The sequence below is a fragment of the Ptychodera flava genome, chromosome 21 (assembly GCF_041260155.1).
Source record: "Ptychodera flava strain L36383 chromosome 21, AS_Pfla_20210202, whole genome shotgun sequence".
Taxonomy (NCBI): Eukaryota; Metazoa; Hemichordata; class Enteropneusta; family Ptychoderidae; genus Ptychodera; species Ptychodera flava.
Window position 1 is genome coordinate 7,332,365 of NC_091948.1, and position 23,078 is coordinate 7,355,442.

Sequence of the window (23,078 nt, forward strand, 5' to 3'; positions counted from 1 at the left end):
AAATTATCAAAGAACATTACCACACAGAGTGAAATTATCAAATATTCATTCACGTGCAGAAGTAGGACGGTGATATCGACTTGCATTGGCAAAAGATGAGGGTTATGCATTTTTATTGCAATTTCAGTGGATTGACTTTGTCAACGTTCATTTGAGGTTTGTGTTCCTGGGCTTCGATTGATCTATAGGCAACTGTTTTGTCCACATTCTAGCTATTTTATGGTTTGTGGAAGTTCAAGTACTTCCAAGTTCGAGTTCAAGTACTGGTCGATTGTTTCCCGCGGCAGGGTATATATGCATACTCATATTAAACTTACTAAATTGCGTGGTAAATCCATTACAGTTCAATCAAGCTTCCCCGAGCAATTTGGATTTTTTTTTCGAAACCTTTGTGGCTGAAGGCTCTGCTGATTTCGGTTTCTAATGAATGGCATCATTATGTTTGAAAATCAGGAAGAGTTTAGGTAGCATCAGCGCTGATATCAAGGGACCGTATCCTGTAACTCTCATATTCCGAGAAAGACGATCTGAAAAGCCTACGATTCCGTTAGCCCTTTGTGAACGTACTCTATCCTCATGCAGTATTTAATTTTTAGGGCAGAAAATACTGAATCGTCAGAGCCAATGTGAGATGTTGTGCAGTCGAGGATATGGTCGATCCTGATGATAAAAAATGTCACAATTTAAAGAGACCAAATTAGCACCTACCAGGTAAATTATCAGACCGAAATTAGTGTCCCACACATACCAAATTTGGTATGTCTAATTGAATAGAACAAGCTAATTCGTTCACAGCATGGCTACTTTCATTCTCAAGCATTTCTTTCAGAATAACCCTGCAGGACATACATATAGGAAAGGGCCTTGTGTTACATGCAATCTCGTATTTATTCGGCGTAAGTAATCTTCACAACATGGTCGAAGTCAGCCCTAATTACAGTACTTTTTTCAGATTTTAAAACTAAAGTTCGAATGTAGCCACCGACAGAAATATGTCACTGTAATTGTAGACGCGAGAAGGCATATTCTCTCATATGACCGCCAAATAATCCTTTGTGTATATTTCAATGGCGATGCTGGTATGACAGTTCATATAATGTCTTTACTCAGAACCATATGGTGAGCATCGTATCTAATATTTGTAATGACTCCCTAGACCATAGCCATGCATGTTTGTCCCATAAATATCGCTTTGATGTGAACAATGTAATGAGCATGATATGGACATAACACTGTTGTTTTGAGATACTATGTCAGTATACCAGTACCGTGTGATGTTCAGTTTGGTCACGACGTCTTTATTGTTGCCGGTTGTCCTAAATTGCCGTGTTTCAAAGAAAACGTTTTGTTTTGGAAACAATATTCACCCATTGTCCTACGTTAAAGAAATCGACTAACGATTTCAGATACTCAGGTCGCCCATGCATCGGCAATTGCATGTTTTTCATGAGCACGTCAATTCGCAATGCAGTCATCTTTTGTCCATGATTCAAATGTGCATCAAACACACCACGGAGGTGCCCCTGAAGGACCATCGATCATTTCCCCCGATGAAGTTATCATCAGATTTGAATGACGATCGTTTCCAACTGGAGGTATAAGAAGGGACTCTAGAAAAAGAATGAATATAATGACGCAGAAGATTTGGAATAATAACTCACCCCAGAGAGTAAATCCGACTTGAAAGCCAGAATACTTCAAGCAACAAACCTAGCAGACAAAAAAACAGAGTGCAATTTCAGGTCATGTGATCGATGCTTTCTAAAAAGCAAATGACAGCTGAATTATGATGAGAAATATGCTACAAGACAGTAAATAGAATGAAGAGGGTTGGGATAGAGGGAGAACGAATCGGAGAGAGAAAAGGAAGCGTATACCTCGATAATGCCAATTACGAAAACAGCTATGCAACAACTCTTTATTCACTCATTTAACATTTCGACAAAAGTTATCGTTGCAATCTTAACTTATAGTATTAATAATTCCTGAATAACTCTACACAGAATAGTAAAATTGGACGTACAGACTATGCACGTGTGCCCTGTCAGAGACCGTAGAACTGTCAGCAACTTCCCCATGGGTAAACTGATAGGACTTTTTCTGTCACACGTATTCACAGTTACATAATTGATAGTTTACTTCTACTTCGGCTGTATACTATAATTTTGAACTGTCAGTGACAATCTGAAGTGAAATTACGCCGTCAGAAACGAAACACCGCCACCTCATACTTAGCAGAACGGTATCATAAAATGGCACACATAATTATGTCTCATGTTCGTTCAGGTGCAGACGGCACAATGTACACAGAAGATATCCTGCTGCGAATCGGTTGAACGAGTTGAAACATTAGCATCTCAATAAATAACTTCTGGTGTTACCTGCATTCTAATCTGATCTTAGTACTAAGACTCCTCGGGGACATTTCCTATTTTCCCTCGTCGGCCTTGGCAAGACACGTTCCTTGTTCGATTCGTTTTGATCGCCCTTTTTGTGCCAACAGTTCGAGCCTTTTAATAATTTGTGTGATTGCAGAGAAAGACGAATGACGCTTTAACCTGTTTGAACCGTAAATATCAGCCTGGGCATACAAATCATGTTATTGATCGTCCTACCCTTTAGTACTGTTATTTCATAAAGGCCGTGTCCAAGTCCCAAAATGTTTAAATACTTTGCTACATTGAGCAAACGCCAGTTGCTGATCACGCCCATCAGTATAATATTGTTTCCGTGGACTGCATATTTCACATGTCCATTCCCCGAAGCAATTTTTTCAAAGCTTACACTCAATGAGTTTCTGTGTTCAATTATGGTAAATATAATATTTCAATCTCTCGAGAAATTTTAAGCTCTGATGGATACAATCTCGACGTTTTATCGTTAGATAGAAACGTGCGATTCTCACGTTTAAAGTTAGACTTGGGTTTCCCACGTTTAAAGAGTTAAACCCGGGTTTTTAGCTGTACAGTCTGCTGCACGTCCATTACCCCTAAATGTTCTCCTTGATCTACCTCTCAATCTCAGTCAGGAGTTTCCGCGGGCAATTGGTGACTGCGTTGAAATGTGTACAATTAAGGTTTTATGTTAAATCCATAAATAAAATGCAGTCACTGCATCACTGTGTCATTTATTCAGAGTTGTTGAGTAAGAGCTTTTCTTAAACCAGATATGAACTGCAAATGCTCACGTGTTTCATTGTATGTTGCAGTTATGTATAAATTTGAACCTTTGCCACATGTTTTATGATCAACATAATGAACATAATTCACCACAGATTAACTTTATTGGTCATTAAGTATTCAAATATGTAATTAGCTAAAAACAAATATTAATTTATTTGACTGCTGTCATTGTATCACCACTTTATATAACAAGTGTAATTGCCTTTAGTCAAGTCCTTCAAACTATGTATTCCAAACTTTGAAAGCTCATTAGATATGCAAACTATAAATTAGCTGACATGTAAACTTAAATGCGAAATGACTTCCAATATTAATTTAACCTGGTATAATCATCAATGTACATAGCATGTTATGCCAATTTTGATCAAATAAATCCAAGTATCTATCCATAATTAGGAAAGTTCATTAAATACACAAATTAGGAATTGGCTGAAGCAAAAATGTTTAATACCTTTCAATAAAGGTAGCCTACATAATAGTATCTTTAATGTACATACATAGCAAGTTTCATCAATTTTGGTCATGTAAATTCAAATATATATCCCTAATTTCAAAAATTCATTAAATATGCAAATTAGGAGCTGGATAAAGTAAAAACGCTTAATGACTTTCAATAATGTCGTATCATAGCATCTTTTATGTACATAGCAAGTTTCGTCAACTTTGGTCTTGTCAATACAGATAAATATCCCTGATTATGAGAGTTCATTAAATATGCAAATAAGGAATTGGCTAAACTTCAAATGCTTAACGGCTTTCAATAATGTTCTATCTTTAATGTACACAGCCAGTTTCATCAACTTTTGTCTCGTCAATTCAGATAAATACCCCTAATTAGGAAAGTTCATAAAATATGCAAATTAGGAATTGGCTGATGTGAAAATACTTAATGATATTTAATAATATTCTATCATAGTATCTTTAATGTAAAAAGCAAGTTTCATCAATTTTGGTCATGTAACTTCAAATATTATAGCCTTAATTTCAAAAGGTCATTAAATATGCAAATTAGGATTTGGATGAAGTAAAATGCTTAATGACTTTCAAAATCGTTAAATCATAGTATCTTCAATATGCATACCAAGTTTCGTCAATTTTGATCGAGTAAATCCAGGTATATACTCCTAATTAGGAAATTTCATTAAACATGCAAATTAGTGATTATCTTTCACATCACCCCTTAATATCTTTCAAAGCTGATATATCCTGGTGTGATCAACATTTGTAGCGAATCTCATCAAATTGTGTGCAGTCGTTGTCAATATATATCAGTTTTTCATAAAATCATTAATTATGCAAATGAGCAAAAAGTAAGCGAGCCACACCCACCAAAAACTAATCAGTTCTTGCCATTTGCAAACTATATCTATGTATTAGATTTGATTCTGATCTGATGAGCCGTTTTTGAGATATTGAGTACACAGACAGACAGACAGACAGACAGACAGACAGACAGACAGACATCGCTGCGACATATGCTCACGTGTGTCAACACGTGAGCAAAAAACCTACGATATCTTTTTCTCTGCTATAGCTATCTGTTAAATTCTTTTCTGGTCAATTTCAGAAACAAAATTTCCTTGATTTGTGCTTCACCCTCTGTTCTTAATTTGTCAGAGTTCTCAGTACTGTCTCACTTTTGAAAGTTATTCAGGTTTTGGTAAGTGGAATTTTAATGCTCATCGGAGTCACAATTGGTACTTAGTGTGATCGATCAGGGGTTTATTGTGCCACTTTAGATTCTGTTTAACTTGCGGCAGTACCGTTATGTTGAAATGACCTATTAGGTGAGCGTTTATGCGGACGGTCCCGAAAAAGTCATAAGGCATGGAATAATGTTCAACGTCATTTAAAAATGTATGTCTGGCACTGAAGGCATAATGTTGCAATATTCATGTTGCTCGTGATAAGAAGTATGCGTTATTTCAAATATATGACCTAAACTACTTGAGTTAAATAATTGTAACGCCTTAATGAACCTCAGGTCAGTCAGAAACACATTATTGCATGGAGAGTTCTCGCCAAGGGTGTCGTATTTTCTGTCATTGTTTTCTACTCAAGGTAGTTCGCGGCTCGATACTGAAAGACAAACTTTCGCTCAATCTTTCCTGAAGCAAATTTTCAACCGTTCTCTTTCAAAATAAAGAATAAAAATCAGGGACCACTATGTAAATTTCAGTGCCAGGGAAATTACCCAATAAGCTTATTTACCGATTTTGAAATTAAAACGGCTGCCATTCCCTCTTTGGGGAAAATGCGGTTCCCGAATTTCACAAAACTAAGCCGGCGATCACTTTATTTACTTCGTATAAGCTTCAAAATGAGCCCTCACAAGTGACAGACCGAAAATGAATTGCCAAAGTTTGAAAGTCCTCATGTCTCTTTCCGAGGCGCATTCTACCTCAGGTTAGAGTCATGTTGGATTGTGTGGTTATAGTTCGTCCGTGGGGACTTATAGATTAGGTCATGTCCGTCCATTCGTCCGTTCACGCAGATATCTCAGACATGCTCTGGTCAATTTCTTTCAAACTTTGCACAAGGATAGTACCCTACCCCATACGATGCACGTCGATTTGTTTCACAATGCGATCAAATTTGGCCGTGTTAGAGGACTTTTTAGTTTCCACCTCCATAGACTCTCATGTATAAGGCAGCTGTCCATAGACTCCCATGTATAAGGCAGTCCATAGACTCCCATGTATAAGGCAGTCCATAGACTCCCATGTATAAGTCAGCTCTGCATAGAATCCCATGTATAAGGCCAAGTAAAATAAATATTTAGTTTCTCATCGTATTCATATAGCAAAAGGATGCGGTGACACAGCTTTAAGCCCCACGGATGAAGTCCAGGGGGCTTATAGATTGGGTCATGTCCCTCCATTCACGATGATTCTCAGATATTTTGACAAAATGTCACTTGACCTCGGTGACCTTTGACCTCAAATATACATATTTGTCCATAACTCAGTAACCACAAGTGCTACACCCTTCATATATGGTATGATGGGACACCTTATGACGCCACATATTGCACCTCATTAATTATGCGCATATCTAATTTTGAGCCAGCCAATACAGCTAGATGTCTGATTTTAATATATAGGGATAAGTTAGCAATACAATTTTTTTTGACAAATTGTCATGTGACCTCAGTGACCTTTGACCTCAAATATACATATTTGTCCATAACTCAGTAACCACAAGTGCTACACCCTTCATGTATGGTATGATGGGACACCTTATGACGCTACATATTGTTCCTCATTAATTATATGCATATCTAATTTTGAGCAAGGCAATAGAGCTAGAGGTCTTTTTTGGTATATAGGAATAACTTAGCAATACAATTTTTTGACAAGATGTCACGTGACCTCAATGACCTTTGACCTGAAATATACATATTAGTCCATAACTCAGTAATCACAAGAGGTACACCCCCGGGTACACCCTTCATATTTGGTATGATGGAAGAACTTATGATGCCACATACTGTACCTCATTAATTAGACACATATCTAATTCTGAGCAAGCCAATAGAGGTGGATGTCTGATTTTTCGTATATAGGGATAACTATAGAATAGGAATTTTTTGATCAAATGTCATGTGACCTCTATGACCTTTTACCTAAAATATACTTTTTTGTCAATAAATAAGTAACCATAAGTGCTATGTCCTTTATATTTAGTAGGATGGGCGACCTTATGACAACACACGCTTTACCTCATTGATTATGCACATATCTAATTCTGGGCAAGCGAATCGAGCTAGATGTCTGATTTTTGGCATATAGGGATTAATTAGCAATATATTTTTTTTTCAAAATGTCACGTGACCTCGATGACTTTTTACCTTGATTATACATATATATGCATAACTCAGTAACCACAAGTTCTATACCCTCCAATTTTGATAGGATATTAGACCTTAAGATGTCACATCTTGGACATCATTTATTATCCACATATGTATTTCTTGGCTGGCCAATACAGCTAGAGGTCTGATCTATTTTCCCGATTTAGAACCATAACTTAGACATGCCTCATGTGTTTCAAATTGGGAAAAACAACATAGACCTATGTGCCCATAGATCTTAACATATACACTCCAGTGATACTTCTTAAAGACCACATTTACCTGCCCCATCAAGACAAATACTCCCCTATTTCAAGTGGGGACTATGTCATTGTCATGACTTGTTCAGTATAGATATGATGGTCGACACCCAGACCATTAACGTTCATTATTGGCAAGGGCGAGAGGAAAGCCAAAAAAACGGGCGAGGCTTGTCGAGCCCGTTTATTTTGACTTTTCTCCCGCCCGAGCCCATAAATAAACGTTAATGGTCAGGGCGGAGTCTGTTAAATCCTTTATTATCAACGAACTAAAGAAAACCGTCAAAATTTACGAAAATTTCCCACACGAAAGACAACGGGGCCTAGAATTTGTGCAATACGAGACGCACTGTCGCTGTGAAATTTTGCAAATCAAGAAATTTTTGGAAAGAAGTGTCTAAACTTGGCCCACAAGTGCTTCATTTTGTTTTGAAATGATTATGACCTTCGTACAATTTACTGCCTAGGTGTAATATTACGATGTTAACATCATTATTCATATTCACAGGCGTGTAAACAAACCATTACTGTGTATTTGTCGGCAGTCACGTGATTCAGCTCGACCAATTAGAATGCGACGGACAGGGCTTGGTAATGTAATATAGTATACGCATAAGCATAAATGGGCGTGGGACAGATGATTGAAGTGTCTTTGTGAGCCTTATTGTTTTCAGCATACCCTACCTTCGTACTCTAGACCCTATATGAAGAAAATAATATTACATACCATAGCAACACTCGGTGACGTTTGAGTCAAAGGTAAGAATGACCTTTCCCCTCGGAACAACATCAGCAGATGATTCCTGTGTTGACAAAAGATAATTATGTAATTCAAGATCATATATATTGAAAGACGAACACATGAATTTATTTGCCGAAAGCAGGTGAACACATGCATTGCGTCAGGAGACAAATAAATTACATGTTCTGCCCATTACATGCCTGTCTGTGATGTAAATTGAAGATTTTTAAGCGGAATTCTGAATTTTAGAATTTTAACGGCGAGTTCAGCCTATGAACTGTGAACGCTGAACTCGCTAGGAAAGTTCCATCTGATAAAACTGGCTTATAGTAATGTGTAAAATGTACACAACAGTGGATGTATTTTAACTTTACACATTATGCCATAGTTAACAAGGATCACACGATCTGAACAGCATAAGGGACCTATGAAAATGTTCTATAAGTGAAGTTTTCTTGAGGAATAAAGACAGTTTTGTACTGATTTTATTTAAGAAGATACTGGATTTACTTTCGACACTTCGAACGTGAATACTATGGCTACATAGTACTGTAAGATCGTTCGACTATAGCTTGTATAGACTTGAGATTATGTCTTTTGAACTCTTCCAACTATTTCCATTCAGGTGTGCCGGACAAATGATAAAAGTAAGGTCAAGTAGCTGGCAAGTGAATATTTTGCTGCCCGTTACGTCATAATCATAAGACGTCCGATATGGAAGGCTTGTAGTAATATAAATCAAAATGTAAATGATTTGTCATTTGATTAGCAACGTACGTAACGTTTTCGATTGTCAGTATTACTTCAAAGGTTTCCATAAATCTCGATCGGATTCTCGACATTCACAGGTCTTAACATCGTTTTGTTAAATGTACCATTGAGAGCTAGAACACAGAAAATTGCATCGATCCCTCAGGTATTAATCGCTCACACAGTCAGAGGAATAAATACCAGCTGTGACCACAGGTAATGCAATTATGGTACACGGATACTGGATAATGGCATGACTGCGATTAGGTCCTTATATTGACAGTAACAATCACGGCCCACTCTTTAACAACACGAAGGCAAATAAGCTCGTGTTCGTAACATGTCCTTAAACTAGCCACATATTATTTTGTATGAGGTTTTTCAGATATTGACTAACAGAGCAACAATTTAAGTTTTCTCATAAATTTGGACCGCATCTTTGGTTTTGTAACGTTTTCTTTATCGCATCACAACACAACATTAACTAAATAGATAACTGTTTGTGAAGTATAAGTGTCTTATCCATAAAACGTTCTTCACGACCATGCATATACCCAGCTCCATTTCGTGTCTAATGGGATGGACAGCTATGTACGCAAAAATGAGAGGTATTACTTTACAGTTTGTTTTTGATATATTGTAGATATGAATTGGAAGACAAGAAAAAGAATAGTGATATATATATGTATATATATATATATATATATATATATATATATATATATATATATATATATATATATATATATATCCTATAATGTTCGGAAAACTTCACGGTGTAATACAGTGCTCTATACCTTTATGGCAGAGCGATTTACTGTAAAAATTGATAAGAAGTCGAAAACAGGACTAGAGCATTACTCAGAGTTTCACGCTACATGTGTCCTCTGTAGCAATCATCAGACGATGCTGATGATGATGATGACGATGATGATCGCTACAGAGAACATAGAACGTGAATAAAAGTCTGAGTACCACCTTAGTCCTGTTTTCTACTTGTTATAAATTTTTACAATATATATATATATATATATATATATATATATATATATATATATATATATATATATCCGAAACGCAGTAAAAGCATAAAAGGTCTGTGTTCCATGTGTTCTGTTATTGTCATCCGATTTCGTTCGTTATTTTTTAAAGAACAAACACTTTTGAGTCAAGCATCATTGTAGATAAAAGTCACAATTTCCCTTTTGTCGTAATCCACATCAAAGTCTGAAGTCTGAATAATTGAAGCATTTGTCGACTTGACTCCGCGAAGTTAATGTTATTATGTCAGTAATATCGGCAAAAAGAGATGAATTTTATCCAACATTGCCAGTTTCATACTACAGTTAAGTGTGAGGCATCACGATGACTTGTTTATGATGTGTGCCAGAAAATACGTTGAAGTATAGTACCTGTAATTAGCTAATGTCTTGAACATGAACATGACTGTGACGACAGTTCCTGCCGTGACAGATACATACATAATCACTGGAAAATAAAAAAAGGACAATGCTTTTAATGATGAAAGATTCGACAGAGCTTGTGTTACGCTTTAAAAGGGAAGCACTTCCACAATCTGCATTCGCAAGAACCCAATGACAAGTAAATATTTGAATGTATACATGTTGAAATATATAGGCGCACTGAAAGTTATAAGAATGTTGCATTTCAGTTTAGATTTATTGATATTTGGAGTAACTTTTAAAATCGTGTACTTTTTTATGCAAATTTGTATGGTAGAACATTCTAAATTGGAAACAATAATTTATATATTAAAGGTATGTATAAAATTATGTATTAATTTTACGTACATTCTTGTCGTATAATATTCTTAATTGGAAATAATAATTTTTTTTCAAGGTATGTTTAAAATTATATATTAATTTTAAGTGTATTCTGATCGTATAAAATTCTTAATTGGAAATAATTTATGTTCATAATTATACCTGTTACACATTTTAGAATAGAAATAATAAATTTCAACTAGGTATGATCCGACAAAGAGGAAACGGAAAAGTCCAGATGCGTTATAGACTACCCACCAAATATGTTGTAGGATAAGTCATGTCCTAGCTGTACCGTGTATTGTTCTTTTTCGGTGTCGTCTATTTCCCCAGTACCTTTAGAGCTGATATGACGAAGAGCAACGACTCTTGCAAACATTCCAATGTACGGTTCAATTGGTTTTAGATGTATCATCTCCAACGAGCCAAGCTGAAAGAAAATACAACGTCATAGCTCGGAATACCGGTCACTTTGTTTGAGTCAATGCCATGAAACGAAAGCTAATTGCCATTGTACTCGAGCATTCAAAAGACATGCATAGATGTTTAATGTTTAACAGTCAAGTGTTTCCGATGGTCAAAAATTCCATTACTGTATCCATAACTCAATGTGCTGATTACAAGAAAGTTTAGAACAATGATACCTATATGAAAGTGTTTTTCGAAGTGCTTGAATGCCAATTAATATGTACTGAACAGAGGAAATTCTTTTGGCTAAAGAAGCTGGATTGAAGGACAGAAAATGTTCTTCCTAGCGGAGAACATGATGAAGCATACACGATAATAAAATGTGAAGCAAGCATAAAGGAAAAAAAGGAAACTATAAAAATGCACAGAATAGGAGGATAAGACAGGATCAGTTCTTCAGCATCAGTATACCACCACCATAAAATGAATGGTGTGCATGGTTTTGGTAGATGAAAATATTACATCATTTATGACCCCGAATTATGAGACAATAGAGATTTAATAGTCAAATTTTATTGAAGACGAGTGACAAAAATACAAAAAGCGCACGATGACATCGTGGAGAATTAAAACAAAGAAGCAGAGAAGCAGTAAAAATAAGAAATGACGGAGTTACGGAGTTTTAAAAACTTAACAATATGGTAATTATTGACGGCCATATTTAGATGTGTTAACTTATTGTCATTTAACCTTTGAAAAATTTAGAAATCCTAATGTAGGTTACATACATATCGTTTGCAGGAAAGAGAATGTTTAATGTCGTTTTCTTGTTCCAGGTGAATGGGCTCAAATCCCTTCGTCTAAACTTTGTTTGATAGAACGAAGCAGTAATTGTGTGGAAAATCCGAGAGAGTATTATTCACAAACAAGCGAGGCAGAGTTTCTCGTCCACTGTGAGCATTACACGATCGACCATCACGAAAACCTGTACCCAAGGATCCCATTCGCATTTGTGTGTCGCTCGCGAATTAGGCTTGAATGTCAGTTACTTGGATACTGTTTCATGTTCGAAGAAGTAATTTGAAACTTCAAGCTGTTGCCTTTTCCACATGGATAGAGGATCTGAAATTGTCACGATTTACGTGATACACGGTACGAACACGAGACAAAAGTATACTTGCCATGAGCATGGAATTAGCTGCAATAACAAACGTTGCCAGCATCCTCGTAGAGTATTTGAATCCAGGGACCGGTTTGTATAACAGGGAGGCGACATACTGCCAGATGCATTTAATGCCATATTTACCCTTTACTCTGTGAATCGAAAGTAAAAAAATAAGTTATTTTCCTAGTTTTTAAGAGAGAGAGAAGAGAGCAGGAAAGGTCGTTAATGGAATTTTGCAATCTGAATTTTTGATATTGAATCATCGGCATTGCTTTAACTGCCAATTTGGCCTGCCATGATTTTTTCCCCATGTGTATAAGGCATAGTATTTTGTTCGTAAACTTTGCAAAAGGAAGCCTAATTTTTATTGATTCAAGTATAGACTTGACTATTTTTCCCATTGGTTTACTGCTATGTATGTAAAGTACTGTCGAAGACAAGATAGGTGCCAGAGTTCGTCAACTTAATTAGGGGCCCAAGCCGACCGGCTGGGACCCTATTGTTATTGCTCAAGTTCTACTACTTCCTCTTCTTTAGGGGCCCAAGCCGACCGGCTGGGACCCTATTGTTATTGCTCAAGTTCTACTACTTCCTCTTCTTCCTCTTTTTAGGGGCCCAAGCCGACCGGCTGGGCCCCTATTGTTATTGCTCGAGTTCTACTATTTCTTCTTCCTCTTCTTCTTCTTCTTCTGCCGTTTTTTGTCAACCTAGATCTCTTAAACGGCTGAACGAAAACTTCTCAAACTTGCAGGACTTATTGGTGTTAATAAGTACTCGTGCACCTGACCCTTGAAATTTTCATTGTCACGTGACCTGGCGGCCATATTGGATTTTCCAAAAACCTACAAATGGCTTATTTAGAAGACCCAGGGTCTAGTCGATTTGAAATTTTTTGTATAGCAAGCATGATCTTAGGTCTTAAGAATTTGCCAATAAAATCGCATGCGGTCACGTGACCTTGGCCGCCATATTGGATTTTTGAAAAATACCCATTTAATCTTCAAAAATCTTCTTCTCCAGAACCAAAACACCGATTCGACTGAAATTTCACATGTAACATCTTAAGTGTGATCTCTTTCAAGTTTGCGAAAGGCGTTTTGATCGGTCATGTGGTTTGGCCGCCATCTTGGATTTTACGAAAATCGCAATTTAATCATTAAAAATCTTCTTCTCCAGAACCAACACACCGATTTAACTGAAATTTTACTCATGTCATCCTTAGAGTGATCTCTTTCAAGTTTGCGAGAGACGTTTGGATCGGTCACGTGATTTGGCCGCCATCTTGGATTTTACAAAAAATCGCAATTTAATCATTAAAAATCTTCTACTCCAGAACAAACACACCGATTTAACTGAAATTTTACTCATGTCATCCTTAGAGTGATCTCTTTCAAGTTTGCGAGAGACGTTTGGATCGGTCACGTGATTTGGTCGCCATCTTGGATTTTACGAAAATCGCAATTTAATCATTAAAAATCTTCTACTCCAGAACAACACACCGATTTAACTGAAATTTTACTCATGTCATCCTAAGAGTGATCTCTTTCAAGTTTGTGAAAGACGTTTGGATCGGTCACGTGATTTGGCCGCCATCTTGGATTTTACGAAAATCGCAATTTAATCATTAAAAATCTTCTTCTCCAGAACCAAAACACCGATTTAACTGAAATTTTACTCATGTCATCCTAAGAGTGATCTCTTTCAAGTTTGTGAAAGACTTTGGATCGGTCACGTGATTTGGCCGCCATCTTGGATTTTACGAAAATCGCAATTTAATCATTAAAAATCTTCTTCTCCAGAACCAAAACACTGATTTAACTGAAATTTTGCTCATGTCGTCCTTAGAGTGATGTCTTTCAAGTTTGCGAAAGACGTTTGGATCGGTCACATGATTTGGCCGCCATCTTAGATTTTACGAAATCGCAATTTAATCATTAAAAATCTTCTTCTCCAGAACAAACACACCGATTTAAATGAAATTTTACTCATGTCATCCTTAGAGTGATCTCTTTTAAGTTTGCGAGAGACGTTTGGATCGGTCACATGATTTGGCCGCTACATTCGATTTTCTAAAAATCGCAATTTAATCATTCAAAAACTTCTTCTCCAGAACTAACACCAAAATCTTTTCGCAAACTTTATAGGCCATACTACTAGATGCTATATAAGAAATTTCAAGGAAATTAACCAGGCAGTTTTTGAGAAGAAGATTTTTAAAGTATTATTTTTCTGATTTTTCAATGACCTTTGACCTCCCCTATACCTCTGCAGCTAAGCTATACAAATGGCTTATTCTGGCCTATGTAAGAGTCATATCTAATTCTGGGCAATCTAATAGAGCAAGAGGTCAGTTTTTTGGTTTATAGGGATAACTACGAAAAACAATTTTTTTAACAAAATGTCACATGACTTCGATGACCTTTGACCTCAAATATACATATACGTCCATAACTTAGAAACCACAAGTGCTACATCCTTCATATTTGGTAGGATGGGAGACCTTATGGTGCCATATCCGATACCTCATTAAATATGCACATATCTAATTCTGGGGAAGCCAATAGAGCTAGAGGTCTGATTTTTGGTATAAAGGGATAACTTAGCAATACAATTTTTTTGACAAAATATCACGTGACCTCGATGACCTTTGACCTTGAATATACGTATATGTCCATAACTCAGTAACCACAAGTGCTACACCCTTCATATTTGGTATGATGGGAGACCTTATGACACCACATCCTGTACCTCATTAATTATGCGCATATCTAATTCTGAGCCAGCCAATAGAGCTAAAGGTCTGATTTTTGGTATATAGGGATAACTTAGCAATACAATTTTTTTGACAAAATGTCACGTGACCTCGATGACCTTTGACCTTGAATATACGTATATGTCAATAACTCAGTAACCACAAGTGCTACATCCTTCATATTTGGTATGATGGGAGACCTTATGACACAACATCCTGTACCTCATTAATTATGCGCATATCTAATTCTGAGCCAGCCAATGGAGCTAGAGGTCTAATTTTTGGTATATAGGGATAACTTAGCATTACAATTTTTTTGACAGAATGTCACGTGACCTCGATGACCTTTGCCCTTAAATATGAGTATATGTCCATAACTCAGTAACCACAAGTGCTACACCCTTCATATTTGGCCGCCATATTGGATTTTACGTAAAACATGCAATTCCCACTGACACGTACAGTAACTATGAGATGATGTTCAAAATCATACTTTTCCAAGATCGAATTTTGCACATAATATCATTAGTGCAAGATCTTTCAACCATATTATCCGCTTGGGCCCCGCCAACGCTGCTTGCAGCTTTAATTCTTCTTCTTCTGCCGATTCTTTGTCGACCTAGATCTCTTAAACGGCTGAACAAAAACTTCTCAAATTTGCAGGGCTAGTAGGTATCAATTAGTACTCGTGCACCTGACCCTTGAAATTTTGATTGGTCACGTGACCTGGCGGCCATATTGGATTTTCCAAAAACCTAAAAATGGCTTGTCCAGAAGATATAGGGGTCTAGTCGATTTGAAATTTTTTGTATAGTAAGCATGACCTAAGGTCTTTAGAATTTGCAAATAAAATCGCGTGCGGTCACGTGACCTTGGCCGCCATATTGGATTTTCTAAAATAGTCATTTAATCTTTAAAAATCTTCTTCTCCAGAACCGAAACATCGATTAAGCTCAAATTTTACTCATGTCATCCTTACAGTGATCTCTTTAAAGTTTGCAAAAGACATTTGGATTGGTCACGTGGTTTGGCCGCCATATTGGATTTTTTGAAATCACAATTTAATCTTTAAAAATCTTCTTCTCAAGAACATATTCACCAATTGAACTAAAATTTAATAAATGTCATCTACAGTGTGATCTATTTCAAGTTTGCGAAAAGCGTTTGATTGGTCACGTGGTTTGGCGCCATATTGGATTGTGCAAAAAATCGTAATTTAATCTTTAAAATCTTTCCTCCAGAACCAAAACACTGATTAAGCTCAAATTTTACTCATGTCATGCTTACAGTGATCTCTTTCAAGTTTGCAAAAGGCATTTTGATCGGTCACGTGGTTTGGCCGCCATATTGGATTTTGTGAAATCACAATTTAATCTTTAAAAATCTTCTTCTCCAGAACTAACACACCGATTGAACTAAAATTTTACATCTATCATCTAAAGTGTGATCTCTTTCAAGTTTGCAAAAGGCGTTTGGATTGGTCATGTGGTTTGGCCGCCATCGTAATTTAATCTTTAAAAATCTTCTTCTCCAGAACCAAAACACTGATTAATATGAAATTTTACTCATGTCACCCTTACATTGATATCTTTCAAGTTTGCAAAAAGCTTCTACATCTATCATCGATAGTGTGATCTCTTTCAAGTGTGCGAAAGGCATTTGGATCGGTCTCATGGTTTCGCCGCCATATTGGATTTTGTGGAAAATCGTAATTTAATCTTTAAAAATCTTCTCCTCCAGAACAAATACACTGATTGAACTAAAATTTTACACCTATTTTCCCTAGTGGTAGTCCTTTAAGTTTGCGAAAAGCATTTTGATCAGTCACGTAATTTGGCCGCCATATTGGATTGTTTAATCACAATATAATCTTAAAAATCTTCTTCTCCAGAACAGTACACACATTCAAGTGAAATTTTACTCATATCTTTCATAGTGCGAGCACTTTCAAGTTTGCGAAAGGCATTTGGATCGGTTAAGTCGCCCCAATGTTCATAAGGCTGCAGTTTAAAACCTCGTCAGTCAGAAGATCGATCAGTGATGTATGTTATATTGTACACTTGAGAGTCAAAGATGGCACTACAGATTGCAATGCCCGCTGTCAAATTCAGCTAGCACTCACACGAACCCTATTCACGGCCCCTTCTGTAAGGCAACTTTTGCGACCAGCTTTTGTACGCCAGGTGACGTTGTCGAGTATACTGCGACGGCAGTACTTAGAGGAGTGTGCCACTAGCTTTAAGGGTGGCCGACCGGTGTGATCGACTGAATGGCACAATTACTGGGGTCTATGCACAGCTGATATGTGAGTGTCAAGGACCATAAATGAAGCTATTCGGGTATTTTTATATGTAGGTGTCTGAATGCACGCTCACTTGTTCATCATGATAAAAAAGACAGATACATGACATTGCAAGGTGTGGTTATTTGTTTATGTTTCTCTATCTGACATGCATGGAGTGGCCCTGGTGTGTTTGTGTAACTGAGAGCACGTACCTGATTAAAAATGTAAACAAGACCACATCAAGCCCAGCTGTAAATGTCATAAAAATCGCTGATACACATCTATTAAAACAACACCTTGTTTAATGAAGTTCTGCAGCTTGATCTAACTTCACTGTAATTGCTGTGTGCCATTGCACGTCCGGTCTGTGACCGCCGAAATGTACCCTTTATTTATCAGCGATTCGGGACTCTAATATCGATACTAGACAATAGTAGAATGACTTGCCCTATGCATCGGTACGCCAGATCTGTGAAATCGTCGATATATTTACTGCATGTTTATCGGGAATTTTGGGACTCTAATATAAGTAGCATACAATACTAGAATGACTTGCCCTGTGCCTCGGCACACAAGGTCTGTGAAATTGCCGATATTTACCAGATATTTATCAGCGATTTGGGGACTCCAATATTGATACTAGACGATACTAGATTCTGTCAAATCCCGGGTAAATATCCGATATATATCGAAGAATACACCACCTTGCAGTTCTGGTCAAACCCGACTTCCAAGGACTGACTGTAAATTCGATACTGAACGATACTGGATTCTGTCAAATCGAGGGTAAATATCCGATATCGGAGATTTCACTACCTTACAGTTTTGGTCAAACCCGACTTTCAAGGACTGACTCTAGCTTCGATACTAGACTATATACTTTCTGTTAAATCGCGGGTAAATATCCGATATATATCGGAGATTTCACCACCTTACAGGTTTTCACAAATCCGACTTCCAAGGACTGACTCTAACTTCGATACTAAGCGATACTAGATTCTGTCAAATCGCGGGTAAATATCATATATATATATATATATATATATATATATATTATATATATTATATATATATATAATATATATATATATCGGACATTTCATCACCTTACCTTACAAACCCGACTGCGAAGGACCGACTGTAACTTCGATACCATACCAGGCGATACTAGATTCTGTCAAATCGAGGGTGAATATCCGATATAGATTGGAGATTTCACCATCTTATAGATCTAGTCGAGCCAATCTAACTTCTATATTGTATAGTCTAATAGCCGTAAATATCGGATATCATATCAAAGTGCAATGTCGCGGTGTCCTCGGGATTCGGGGATATTATATAGCACTCACCCGCCTATCGCGTTCATCACACTCAGGTGTCTCACATCGCCTTCACCCCACTAAAATATTCACAAATCACAGTCTACGATGCGGCTAGCAGGCGGCCGCAATTACCAACTACAAATAGTTTATTGATTGTTGTAATTGGGAAGGAAACTAGGTTTAAAATGGCTGCTGTTACTCACAGCCTGTCGGTAAAATTGCTATTCAAAGCTGGACGCTCTTGCCATAGTTCTAGGTCTAAATAGGTGTGACCATTTCAGTTGATAGTGTAGCTGTTCAGAAGAATTGTTTGCACAACTTATTACAGTGGGAACACTCAGTAAACATGTACTTCCTTAATTTGTGAAGTTTATTAGTGCAAAAGTAGCCCTGCGTTCAGGTGTGTTTGTTCCCGGCAACGGTCTGTGGTTAACTTGAGTCTCTGCGGCGAGATTCACAATGGCGATCTCCATGGGTAAATTTAAACGGCCAAAGCATACGGCTTTTTCAAGAAGTAGAGCGAGTAAGGCACTCCTGAACGGCGAAAATGTTGATGGTGTATAGCTGCCAATAAGCAAATATCCTTACTGATGTTAGAAACTTGTGTGAATTGGCTTCCTTGAAGATGAATTCGCAAGATTTTTCAGCTATTGTGACGTTATATCGGAAACAGATTTTCAGAGAAGGCGCCCGCTCGTCCGCCAAGTAGAGTCGACGTACCCGCGTACTTCCGCATTCATATTGTGCAAATCCGTCTTGTCTTGTCGCGATATTTGAGCATTTAACTTGATCGTCAGTGAAACAAAAAGATGTTTCTCCATATCAAAACATTATGTGTTTTATAATAGACATGAACATTTGGATTTATGATCCGTGATTTCCGCGATCCGTGGCATGATTCAACCTGGCCGTGGATACGCACTGACTTTTTTGGTGATGACCCCTGACCCAAGTGTCATCGATACGCTGTGCGCTGTCAGAGCATCGCTTGCTAAATTCATGGAGCTACCAAAGCTCCATGCTAAATTCAAGCGTAAAGCAAATGTATCGAAAGTCTAACATGCACAAATTTGTCAAGTCTTTGAGTATTTTACTTTTGAACTGCTATGAAAATGGATATCTACGTATAATTCGTTTGAAAAACTGGTATGCTGAAACAGGTTTCGTGCCGTTATAGTGCGATATGTACAGTACAGCAGTGATAGCGATTGCAGGTTTTTTACAAAGGCTGCGTTCACAAAAAAAGGTGGGGGGGGGGGGCTGGAGGTATTCATTCAGGAAGGGGAAATCGAAAATTTTGGGGGTAGTAGAGGGGGACTTGAAAATTTTGCTCTACCTGCAGGGTGCACTTGAAAATTTATTGGTTCCCTTTTATGTTTTACATTTTCCGATTCCAAGTTTTTTTGTAGGTAATCTAATGAAGTGAATACCATTTTTATGTCATTCAAATGTTGTTATGTTAGTAATAATTTAACAGAATCTAGAACCATTTTGTCACATTCCATGACTTATATCTCGAAAAAATCTAAACATGTGTGATTGTCGTAAAAAATCTAACTTGAGCCTAGTAACAGGGCAGAAGCTGCAACCGTTGATGATTTTTGCAATCTATCTAATATATCAACTATAGTTTCCTGCCGTCTCCCTACAGCATGCTCAAACACACAATGTTCAGTTTGTCGACAAAACCTGTATATATAAATATGTATTTAGGTGATAGTTTGATTAGAGTCCAGACTGACAGTCAGTTGTCAGCACTGATACGTGGTACACATACACAGGCTGTGCTAGCAAGCTGAATACTGGACAGTTCAACATGCTGTAGAGAGTAGAACAAGAACGCAGTTGTATGATAAACTGAACAAAAATAGTGTCAAAATTATCAAAGTTAATACAACTTCTTCCTATGGGCAACTGTCACTATCAGATACCGCCCTGCTACTGTAGTATATACGTGAGCAGTGACAGAAATAGCTCTGACTCCGATATACATTGTAGTTAGAGAGTTTGTGTCTCATGACAGTAAAACATTACCTAAACAAGATCAGGCCAGAAAGCAACACAAGGAAGAACACATGAAAATTTTTGCATTCTAGCATATGAGAATAATCAAATATTAAAGAAAAAAGAGGGGGTCACCGTGCTTGATTTTCTTAATTTTCACAGTTTTGTCAACACATTATACAAAAGTAAAACTTTAAACAGTAAAGATGAAATGAAAAAATATATGACTAATTATTATTTTTTAACCAAATTTGCAATTATTACGCCAAAAATTTCAGAGATTAATACAATTATTTGATGGAATATTTTAACCTTCCCGTATTGTAAATTTTTAGTAGTATCTAAATCATATATGTCTTGTACTTTTGAAACAAATTTTTGGTAGGTCACCGTGCTCAGTTTAAGACGCCATATTTGATTTCTTGAAAATCGCAATTTATCTCTACAAATCTTCTTCTCCTGAACCAAAACACTGATGGAAGTGAAATTCCACTTTTGTCATTCTAAGTGAGAGCTCTTTCAGGTTTGTGAAAGGCAATTAGATCGCTCACATGTTTTTGCTGCCATATTGTATTTTGCATGGAACAGATAAATGTGAGATGATGTTCAAAATTCTTCTTTACAAGAACTTGACTGTTTTCAAGCTAAAATTTTGCACATAATATAATCAGTGGAAGATTTGGAAACCAGGTTAATCGCTTGGGCCCCGCCAACGCTGCTTGCAGCTTTAATTAGGGGCCCAAGCCAACCGGCTGGGCCCCTATTGGTTTTATAGGAGTTCAACTTTCTTCTTCTTCTTCTTAGGGGCCCAAGCCGACCGGCTGGGCCCCTATTGTTATTGCTCGAGTTCTACTATTTCTTCCTCTTCTTCTTCTTCTTCTTCTTCTTCTGCCGTTTCTTTGTCAACCTAGATCTCTTAAACGGCTGAACGAAAACTTCTCAAACTTGCAGGACTTATTGGTATTAATAAGTACTCGTGCACCTGACCCTTGAAATTTTCATTGGTCACGTGACCTGGCGGCCATATTGGATTTTCAAAAAACCTAGAAATGGCTTCTCCAGAATACCCAGGGGTCTAGTCGATTTGAAATTTTTTGTATAGCAAGCATGGCCTAAGGTCTTGAGAATTTGCCAATAAAATCGCATGCGGTCACGTGACCTTGGCCGCCATATTGGATTTTTGAAAAATACCCATTTAATCTTTAAAAATCTTCTTCTCCAGAACCAAAACACCGATTCGACTGAAATTTCACATGTAACATCTTAAGTGGGATCTCTTTCAAGTTTGCGAAAGGCTTTTTGGATCGGTCACGTGGTTTGGCCGCCATATTGGATTTGAAAAAATCGTGATTTAATCTTTAAAAATCTTCTTCTCTAGAACCAAAACACCGATTCGACTGAAATTTCACATGTAACATCTTAAGTGTGATATCTTTCAAGTTTGCGAAAGGCGTTTTGATCGGTCACGTGGTCTGGCCGCCATATTGGATTTTTGCGAAAATCGCGATTTAATCTTTAAAAATCTTCTTCTCTAGAACCAACACACTGATTCGACTGAAATTTGACATGTAACATCTTAAGTGTGATCTCTTTCAAGTTTGTAAAACGCATTTTGATCGGTCACGTGGTTTGGCCGCCATATTGGATTTTGCTAAAATCGTGATTTAATCTTTAAAAATTTTCTTCTCCAGAACCAACAAACAGATTCGACTGAAATTTGACATGTAACATTTTAAGTGTGATCTCTTTCAAATTTGCGAAAGGCGTTTAGATCGGTCACGTGGTCTGGCCGCCATATTGGATTTTTCGAAAATTGTGATTTAATCTTTAAAATCTTCTTCTCCTTAACAAACACCGATTTGACTGAAATTTTGCATATACCATCTTAAGTGTGATGTGTTTCAAGTTTGCAAAATGCGTTTTGATCAGTCACGTGGTTTGGCCGCCATATTGGATTTTCCATAAAAAATTAAATTCAAAGTGAAACATACAATGAGATGATGTTCAAAATCCTACTTTTTGAAGCTCGAATTTTGCACATAATATCATTAGTGCAAGATTTTTCAACCATGTTAACCGCTTGGGCCCCGCCAACGCTGCTTGCAGCTTTAATTAGGGGCCCAAGCCGACCGGCTGGGCCCCTATTGGTTTTATAGGAATTCAACTTTCTTCTTCTTCTACTTCTTCTTCTTCCGCTCTTTTTTTGTCGACCTAGAACTCAAACACCGCTTACCGCAAACTTCTGAAACTTGCAGGGCTAATAGGTACCTATGAGATCTCGTGCACCTGGGTATACAAATTTCGATTGGTCACGTGACCTGGCGGCCATATTGGATTTTCCAAAAACCTAAAAATGGCTTTTCCAGAAGACCCAGGGGTCTAGTCGATTTGAAATTTTTTGTATAGCAAGCATGCCTAAGGTCTTAAGAATTTGCCAATAAAATCGCATGCGGTCACGTGAAATTGGCCGCCATATGGATTTTGCAAAAATCGTGATTTAATCTTTAAAAATCTTCTTCTCCAGAACCAAAACACCGATTTGACTGAAATTTCACATGTAACATCTTAAGTG

General features: G+C 37.2%; 1 protein-coding gene across 1 annotated transcript in view; it reads right to left on the minus strand.

Annotated features, from left to right (window-relative positions):
• The window catches only part of LOC139121263 (stimulated by retinoic acid gene 6 protein-like), a 91,524-nt gene that overhangs the window by 14,201 nt on the left and 54,245 nt on the right, over positions 1 to 23,078 (minus strand). The window contains exons 8-12 of the mRNA XM_070685997.1: positions 12,161 to 12,293; positions 10,830 to 11,001; positions 10,200 to 10,275; positions 8,023 to 8,098; positions 1,662 to 1,710 (exon numbers count right to left, since the gene is read on the minus strand). Of these exons, the coding sequence (XP_070542098.1) occupies positions 1,662 to 1,710; positions 8,023 to 8,098; positions 10,200 to 10,275; positions 10,830 to 11,001; positions 12,161 to 12,293 (506 nt within the window). The remainder of the gene's footprint in view (positions 1 to 1,661; positions 1,711 to 8,022; positions 8,099 to 10,199; positions 10,276 to 10,829; positions 11,002 to 12,160; positions 12,294 to 23,078) is intronic.